This window comes from Spodoptera frugiperda, chromosome 1 (assembly GCF_023101765.2).
Source record: "Spodoptera frugiperda isolate SF20-4 chromosome 1, AGI-APGP_CSIRO_Sfru_2.0, whole genome shotgun sequence".
In the NCBI taxonomy this organism is placed as follows: domain Eukaryota; kingdom Metazoa; phylum Arthropoda; class Insecta; order Lepidoptera; family Noctuidae; genus Spodoptera; species Spodoptera frugiperda.
The window spans coordinates 873,389-883,494 of NC_064212.1; the positions used below are offsets into that span (position 1 = coordinate 873,389).

General features: G+C 36.5%; 1 protein-coding gene across 1 annotated transcript; it reads left to right on the top strand.

Annotated features, from left to right (window-relative positions):
- Positions 1–8,559: 8,559 nt before the first annotated feature.
- LOC118273580 (ragulator complex protein LAMTOR5) lies at positions 8,560–9,441 on the top strand. Its single transcript, XM_035590625.2, has 2 exons — positions 8,560–8,952; positions 9,264–9,441. The coding sequence occupies exon 1, from the start codon at positions 8,661–8,663 to the stop codon at positions 8,931–8,933; it is 273 nt and encodes a 90-aa protein (XP_035446518.1). The 5' UTR covers positions 8,560–8,660; the 3' UTR covers positions 8,934–8,952; positions 9,264–9,441.
- Positions 9,442–10,106: the final 665 nt, after the last annotated feature.

Here is a 10,106-nt window from a genome sequence, read left to right on the forward strand (position 1 = left end):
CAAACCTTTATAATCTTATTCGCAAGAGTTTTGGCTACGAATAAGTGCAATAAATGTTATTATAACTGAAAAGTATCTAAGTTGAGTTCAATATTTTAATGTTTCCTTTTATTTATCAAGTAGTTACATGATCGTTACGTGAACATGATTAGTCTCAGTTTCGAGTAATTCAGGACAAATCTATTGCCATTAAAACTTTAACTGTTGTTACGTGTATGAATATTATTTGGAATAATTATCAGTAATAACTGCTTTTTATATTTTACAACCAGATCCGACATACTTACGTTCTTTTTTTTTGAGCATTTAAACTTATCGCAGGAGCAGGCAGCAGCCGATTATAATGTACCTATCTGTCTTTATGTATAAAACATTTTATATGAAATTTGTACATGTGACGTGAATCTTCTTATGTTATAGTTGATCGAAGTCTTTAATAAATTATATTTGATTCTCAGTTTGCGGCACCTAGAACCCAGTTTTCGATATTATCTAAATTTTCAGTAAAGGCTCAGGATTTTGAAAGTGTGCTCGACCAGTTCACAGGTGGACTAACCATATATTTTTTAATTTACAATCGCCTACATTAACGTACGTTGTCTGGTATTAGTCCCTATAACCTTAACTCCTAAGTCTGAAAAATACTAGCTGAAAACCGCATCGAAATCGGTTCAGCCGACGCGAGATAATCGCACAAACATTTGTATACGATTACATTACATACAGGTCAAACTGAAAACGTCCTTTATTGAAGTCGATTAAAAATTTTTTTTTCTTTAATGTGTACCTCAACCTATCCCTATCCCAATACAGAATAAATTACTGCTGCCCCAACCATACAAAATATCTTCAGTAGAATTTCAACTTAAAGTTATCGCAGTATAGTTCAAAATATCTTACTTACCTATATAGTAGGTACATAGTATAAATACTGCAATTAACACCGGTATCAGCACTTCGATCTCGAAGCAACACGTGCCAAGGTAAATAATTAATAAAGCCCATTAAAATTCATAATTATATGATAAACCTGCTTTTTTGCAACTAAATTAGGTACTATTTTTATTCGTATACAACTGGACTAGTTTAGACTTTAATTTCAGACAAAATGTTTACTTAGTTTCTATACTTGCAATACCGACAGCTGGCAGTATAGGTAGGTGCCTAGAAATTCTAGAATATACTCATTTGTCACGCCCCTTCCCTCAATGTCATAAGGATAGCGCGCGCCTCAAAGAGCCAGACTACAGATAGGGCCTAGTAGGGCTGATGCCCGATCCGGAGCTACGGACAACGTAACAGGTTACCGGGGCTCCGGCTCAAAGCAGGAGAAGGAACGGGGTGGTTTTAATCAGTATGAGTCTGACATTCCCTCGCTTCGCCCAAGATGAGAGACGTCATTGGATGAATTTCCCCTAAAAAAAAAGTAGCTCGCCGCTCGACCAGAACCAAATCCGTGCGTACGGCTCGTCGATGTCCCGCGTGCGCTTCAAAGAGCCATCACACCTCCACAGATGGGGCTCACCAATCTCTAAAGCCTACAGTAAAAAATTATAATATTGTATCTGTTCCCCTTTTACCAAGAGAGACATTGTTCAGCAAATTGGTAGATAATGAAATAAAAGAATAATTTCTTAAAACTAAGTATAATTGAGAATATTGCTTAAATACTAGAGATCAGACGGTCTCTGAAATAGTCGACGGTTTGGTTTCAGTCCTCGGCGGAGGCGCCTCCTCCTTCAGGGTCTTCATGCCTTTCAGCTTGTTCTTCACCACATGGTAGGGAGCTGAAACAAATGGAGTTTTATATTAGTTTACAGGTACAAGAAACTTTAAAGCCTAAACACTTGTAAAAAATATGAAAGATATCTCTCAGTCTTGCAACCATCAATATACATAAACAGACCATTATTATCTAACTACACCTAGACTTCCTGTAAATCTAGATCAGTCCATAAATCAGCATAATCTACCCCTGTTTCAAATTTCATCTTAATCCTTTATTTATTAACAAACAAGTTAATATAACTTTCGCATTTATAATATTAGTAGGATGTCTTTCAGTCCATCGGTCATTCACATTAACCTAAATTGACAATCGATTTTTAACGCCTCTCATAATGTCTTTTATTTACATAATTTGAAGATGTGCTCAGCCAATACACAAGACATAATATTTAACTTAGTACATAAACCAATAATATCTACTGTGGACATATGAATGTACCTGCCTATTTATATTTGCATAACACACGTTTACTCTACGTTCAAAACGTGTACTATACCTATACGTAAATTAAATAATTAGGTTCATATATTTTGTTCATGTGAAATATCTTCCTTATTATTACAAACAAATACTGTTTTAAATATTGTGGTAAGTATTTATTTATAATGTGGTTTTTAAAAGTAAATGGTAAAATTTTATCTGTATTTTAATCTACAAAGGAATTGTCCTTCGCAGGTTGGCCGGCGCGATATCTAATTAGCAAATAAAACCTTTCTTACAAGAAAATCCACACTGCCAAACTCTATACCTTATGCGCTGTAACAAGGTGCGGCTGACAGATGCCATAACGTTGACGTTCTCTTTAGGGATACATTAGAAGATCTTTTTTTATCGCTATCGATACTCGCAGCATACATTTAATTCTCTTTAATTTTTTTATTAAATGTGTGTGTTATTTAGTTGTGCAGTGTAACTACGTGTATAACTTGTCAAAATAAATATTTTATGACCGAGCCCTACTCAGGGTTTCAGTTTTACAGACGTGAAGAAATAAGTATATATTAGTTTGTATATGTTTAAAGCAACCACATCTTTCAGATTAAGTACCACCACGCATTATCAAAGGCGCCGGAAATGTCTTACATATTTGTTCAGATTAAGTCACTGTGGTTCGGGCAGAGAGATGCGTCTACAGTAGATTTACCCACATAATTAAAGGTTTTTTAAGGCATTGAACGACGTTTTTTATTCTAAAAAAACATCGACTAACCTTCCATCGTGAACATCCCATCACTAAACACGACTATGGCTTTACGTTAGACGCAAACAACTTTATTTTTCATTTCTAGTTTTTTAAAGATAGAACATTCCGGTTGGTTTTAATTTAATTAACTACACTTTCGAATGATTTAACATAATACGAAATACAGTTAAAATACTAAGGCATACATTTTAAATCGCAGCAACTTTGTGATACGAAACGTTTGAATCTTAATCTTGTTACGGCGCAAAGGGTATAATGAAAAAGGATACATTGTACGCCCACTTTTCGTCCTTTGTGTTTTAAGTCCCATGTAATAGGGGGTGAGCCTATTGCCATATACTGGGCACAATCCAGACTCCGTGCTACTACTGAGAAATTTTCGAAAAGGCGAAACACGCCCAGTAATACTTTGCCCGATCCGGGAATCGAACCCGAGATCCCTTGTTCGGCAGTCGCATTTGCGACCACTTGGCTTACGAGGCAGTGAGGGAATTCCGACCTCTAATGTGAAATACAATGCGAGAAGGAAATCAAGTCGGTAATTATTTTAGTAGGTACCTAATCAATTTGTTCAGTGATAGTTTTCCATAAGGAAGCGTTCAACTAGCATCGCACAACATAATTGTACCAAACCAAGGACACTTTGTTTCCTCTTCCACAGTTTACTGGGCGTGACAACATCTTATGTCTCGCATTCGTATTCATGACTTGATTTTTTTTTTTTTTTTTGAGGGGGGAAAATCATCCAATCACTTTTCTCGCCTTGGGCGAGGCGAGAGGGAGTGTCAGACTCTTACTGACTTTTAACCACCCCGTTCCTTCTCCTGCCTTTCGAGCCGGAGCCCCGGTTAAGTAGGTTGTCCGCAGCTCCGGATTAGGCATCAGCCCTACGCCGCACGCACGGGTCTGGTTCTGATCGGGCGGCGAAATCGCCGTGCAGGCCCGCACTTACGGTGGCCGGAGATCGTCGCGCGATCCCCGACGGGAGTGTCCTCCCGCAGATTGGCTGGGCGTGAGGATATCGTTCTCTAGCCTCCTCCTTAGCTAGCATGACCTGCTTCGCAGAAGGAAGACGGCATCCCACATCGCTCCGCCATGGCTTGTACAATGCCGGAAGCGAGAGGCCGCCGTCGCCGACTACATCCCTGAGGACACGGCGGTTCAGCCCATGCAGGGCACAGCGCCACCGTATGTTCCACTGTGTCCTCAGGACGGTCCTGCAGTTGACACCCGGGCGTTTCCTCCCGCCCAATCATAACAGGAACCTACCGCCTTCCATGTCCGTAAGGGTCAGGCGGTAGGTGAGGACGCCGTGGCGTCTCTCAAGCCACTGCCTACTTATCGCTGCAATGATAGCGAGCACGGTTAAGTCGTTGCTGCCATTCCGCATGAGATCGCGCCGGAGGTCCCGCCACGCACTAATCTGGCGCGGCAGTGGAGTTTCGCCATTTGCCGACGCGCGTCCGCGCAAACAGAAGACGCGCGCAAGCACTTTCGCCTCCAATCCCACGGCGGTAATCCGGCAAGGAGGTTTGCCGCCTCTCCGGAGATCGTGCAATATCCGCGGATACAATGGCAATGACCCTCTGGGACGTGTAGATAGCTGGCCCCGCATTACTAATTAAGTAATTTGTTCGGTGATAGTTTTCCATAAGGAAGCGTTCAACTACCACCGCACAAGATAATTGTACCAAGCCAAGGACACTTTGTTTCCTCTTCCACAGTTTACTGGGCGTGACAACATCTTATGTCTCGCATTCGTATTCATGACTTGATACAACGTCATTACGACGTAGTTAGAGAAAAATTAGTCAATGAAACTAAGAAAACAAACTTCTATGGAGTTAGCTTACTGCTCGGCAGAATGAAAATAATTTAATGTTAGATAAAAGTAATAAAGATGTAAACAATACACTTTGTTCATGTCTTTGTCTTAAACAGGTTTAATTATCTCAAGTTTTAAACTATTTTCATAATTTTCAAAATGGCGCTCTTTTATTTTGGCGCCTCGAGCGGCCATGTTTTGCATAAGGATGCGTTCATATTTGTCCCAATCACCACTTTAATTCTATTTGTCCTGATTATCTGAATACTTATTTCTCTTTATTTATCTTAACATACATTTGCTGGCAACTGCTCAACATAAGGTCAACTAATACCATGATTTTTAACTCGATACTTTTGCAATGTTGTAATCATTACAAAATCTTCAAATCTAGTCATGGAACTTTGGATTTGTACATATTGAATTGCATCACGATAAATTTTGGGCGCCAAAACTATGTGTTGCAACGACAGTTAGCGTCCATATGACTTATAATAATGTATACCTACTTAACGGTAAACTTTTAAACCGCGAAAAGCAGCCTTACTGCCTCTTAATAAAATCTCTCACTGTCTCAAATATTTATCTATTTTAAATCTAACTTATATTCAAGGTTTTCTCTCACATTATAAATTAGTTACCCATTGTGTATTCTATTACTCTGGTATTTTTCGTTTCTTTGTTTAGTTTTCTTTTTAGACTAATTGCTAGTCTATTTTTTTTTTTAATAATGTGTGTCTGCGTCATTGACCAGACTATAGTCAATTGTTACTCGTTGTTCGATATGAATCACTAAGATTTCATAATGGGTTTTCATTCAATTTTAAGTCGTGAATTTCAAAATATGTAATACTATATTGTATTACATTTTATAGACTTAACTAAAATACTAAATCGTGTCCACCATACCGTCTAACTATAACAATGGCCGACTAAATGCATGTCGAGCTCTCACTGAGAGTCGCACATTCTTGCATGTTGCAATGAGCCCGATTCTAGGTCATCTGGGTTCACGGTAGTATGGTAAGTAGGTATCTCCCTTACCTAATAATCCTATGCAAGTAACAAAATGTACGACTTAAATGGCTATATTTTTAATACCGTTGACTTTGTTTATTTTGCAAGCATGTTGATTGCAGGAGATTAATAATTTAAAACCTCAACAGGTTTTAGAGGAGAGGCGGTTTAGCTAGCAACAGTCGAACAGATAGAGATAGCAAAGCCGTGGAAACAAAAGTAACAAAAAAATCTATTTATGTAAGTAGTAAAATTTACAAAATTCTTTGCAAATAATGTTGAAATGATGTCAAGAAACTTAAAACGCTTTACAGTGAGAAGCATGAATTCGCATGAGAACAATTAAATTAAAATAACAATGCCCCAATAAGTACTTGCTCAATCGCTGTACGTGATCGTAAAAGTAAAGTTTTTATTGCTCATATTTGCTGATTGTTACCTAGGTTACCTAGAATCTAACTAAGGAACACGTAAACTTAAAACTTACATAAAGTCTTAATGAAAACATGCATAGGACCTAGGATTGCACCCTGTGGAACCCTTATCAGCAAAAAACATAGGTTTTTACTATTCCCGATCCATACGTTAATTTAGCTCTCATGCAATGGCAGACATAGGAGTAGGTCAAAACATGTTTGAAGATATTGTGTATTCACGTGCAAGTCTAAATCACTTTCCATCCAATTTTTATTCTCCATCTTTGTAAGTATTAAAAAATGTGTATATGAACATAATGCACAAAATATATTGTTTTCATAAGCATCGAAGTTTAGGTTATTTAGATTTTCGAGTTTTAGGTCTTAGTCTTATCATTCTATGAAGATATTATCTAACACAGTTCAACTTGAACACTATCGATCTTAAAACACATTGTAAAACATTCGTCTAATAAAAAAACAATTTTTGAAGTAGTAAGTACTCAAACAATTTTATCCTCTGTACCCAAAATAATTTGTGGAAAAATACGTATACAACTTACCTATTGAATCTACGATTGCATGCAAATTAATTATCTATCCGTTAAGACAAACGAAACAAAACAGGTTAATGTTGCTCTTAATGTCGCTAGACTTGTTTCTTTCTAGTCTCTCTAATTTATTTGTTAATTAGATGTTTTTCAACAATATCAAATGCCACGTTTCTGTCTAAATTGATCTCAAGTCAACATTTTTGTCTACATCTTAGATTCGTCATAAGCTTTAGTTCCCTGGGTACCCACTAGACCTGGAGGAACGCCCTCGAAATGGACATTGGATAGAAAAAGCTACCAGAAAAGAAAAATAAATCTACTTATGTGTTTACACAAGTGTTTGTCATAGACTTTCACGATACTCCTATTATTGTTATAAATAGTTATTATTTATTATGTTTCCTTTGAATAAATTAAAATGTGCAGACGTAAATACACACTGCAATAATACAAGAAGTATTAACAATCATTTACTTAAGTAAGGACTTAGTTATTACTGATTCTACTTGAACATCTTGTGTTTGTTATATGTAGGATCTATTTACTAACTAAAAAACTTAGTTGACGCGCAAATCGTTGACACTTAAGTAAGTTATACGTTGTTACATAGTTAAAACAATAAGATGATTACATACCTGAAAAGATTCTCAGTCTTCTTTTAGAGTTTTCATTTCCGAATGCGCATAGTCTGATTATATCAAACACAGCGAGACATGTTAGGAAGATCAGTAAACTGTACACGATTAGCTGTAGCATGGCAACTGCTTCACACAACGGCACGAGCTGCCTCGCCGACGATACTAATACAACTAAAAACACAAGGTTTCGTAGGATACAGGTTTTTCAAGACCAAAAGATACGTCAACTTGAACTTGAAAACTTTAGGGTTCAACAGTGTTTAAGTGCTTTATTGCGAAATGAGGATGAATGGAATTTGTATGTATTTTTATTTGTTTGACCTTGTACGGGTCAAAAGATTTTATAAAACTGTCCTTCTGTTAAAATCGTGACTAAGTAGATATATTCATACAGACCTCCGATCTTTTTAACGATAACTAAAGTAGGTACTTATTACTGGTTGGAAACTGTTTTAACTAACTCATTAATTTAATTTTAATGGTGTTTTCGCGGTTAACAAAATACAAATTAGTTTGGTTAATCGACCATGTTTATGAGTAGTGTAGGTATTAATAAAGATGGGTGATAAATTTTCTAGTTCTAGACCGACATAACAAAAAGGATAATAAGCTTTTATTATTGGGTATTCGCCGATATGTATGCCAATGTCAATTGCATAATGCGTTTAATGTAAGGTTATCGTTTATTAGTGTAATAATGGGATTCGGACGCCGCGACCTTGCTAATGTAACGACCTCTTTCTCTTACTACCGGACTAGACATTTTATAACTTCTAATAAATCAATCAGATTTTATCTAATGTGATGCTACAAGTTTTGAAAAACTTAAAAGGATGTGTTTTTATAGATTAAATCGTTATTGCACATGATCCTAGCATTCCGAATCACTGTCCCACAAGATGAGTTATAAAATAAGACTAAATAAATAATTATTTCTGAACGCAACAATTTTGCCACCTGTCACTGACAATGTCATGACAGTGACACGTGCGTTTCAAAGAGGATTTACATAAAATACTTTATTAGCATGAAATGTTAACTTGGTGAGACTTTTCATGTGAGTCAGAAAGAGACAGACGAATATTTTATGCTATAAATATAACATATTGAGTAATATTGACTCGGAATACTGTTACACTGACAGGCTGATTTTGTTTTCTTTCCTTATTTCGTAAACAGAAATACATTCTTTGTTAAAATTCACTAATTCGACAATCATGGAAAAGGAATTAGACAAAGTAGTTGAGGAGATAATGTCGACTCCTAACGTGAGTGGATGTTTAGTGGCGGATCACCAAGGATTATGTTTAGCTGCTAAAGGCACAGCGCACGTTGACTCAGCGGGTATAGTAGTGGCGATATCGGAGCAGGCGTGTAAAATACAACCGAATTTGAAGCCTCCCACCGTCTGTTTGGAGACAGACAAGAAGCAGTGCTTGATTCAGCGACACGGAACCATTACGGGAGCGATAATCAAACAGAAATCGTAGCTTTGCTGTAACTAGGCAGGTACGTACCGAAAGATTGCATATATGTAGAAATTTGCTTTATTTGTTGGCCCGGAAACAGTTGGGTCTCCGGAGCTGGTCTACTTAGAAGACCTAATGTCAATTTATAGGTTCCTACTGATGGTTACTAACTCAGTGGTAGTACCTAATTAGGTATCTTTAGAGACGGAGTGAAACTGAGATTGAAATTCCACACTAGTCTTTATCCTCACAAGTTACAAATAACATTACACACCAAAATAATGGAAATCTCATAAAAAGCAGAACACTTTGCTTCAAGAAATTCATGCTTATTTAATTTTTTTGTTTCAGGATACACACAAGAATCGACTAGACTGGGAAAAATTTATTGACAAGTAATTGTCCTCGGGAAGTGATGGAGTCAGTAAATTACTAAGATTATTTAACTATAAAATGTTTAAAATATAAATAACCATATATTGTAATATGTAACTCATAACTCTATGTAAATAAACTATTTTATGTTATAGTCTGTGATTTTTCTTGATTTTCCTGGTAGTTTAAATATTTATTGTTCAATATTTTTTAAACTATAATTCATGGATGTCTTATTTATAACCAATGAAAAGGCATGAAAAGATTGATGACTGTTGATGAAGTGAAAAAGGTACATAAGAATCATAACAGATGGCATTCCATTGTCTCTGCCTACCTACATTGGAGACAGGTGTGAGGTTATAACTATGTATGTATGTCTATTACCCAAAGTGATTGTCAATGTGGCTGTTTTAACCTTCAAATATTTGTAAAATATGCTTTTGTTAGTATTAGCTAGTCTAGAAATAAGTTTTTTTTGAGGGGGGAAATCGTCCAATGACTTCTCCCGCCTTGGGCGAGGAGAGAGGGAATGTCAGATTCTTACTGACTAAAAACCACCCTATTTCTACTCCTGCTTTTCAAGCCAAAGTCTGCAGCTCTGGACTATTTTAGAACTTAGCTGGTAGCTCTAGTGGTTATATTTTAGATAGAACATTAAAGTTGGATCTAATAAAAAGGTAAAGAATAAAATAAAACAAAAACATCAATATACACACATTTATTACAGATATGCTTTCCTAAATATAACATTAACTTGACAAGAAACAACTGCAACCACTTACACTATACAACTATGTATACTTATTGTAATGTTAC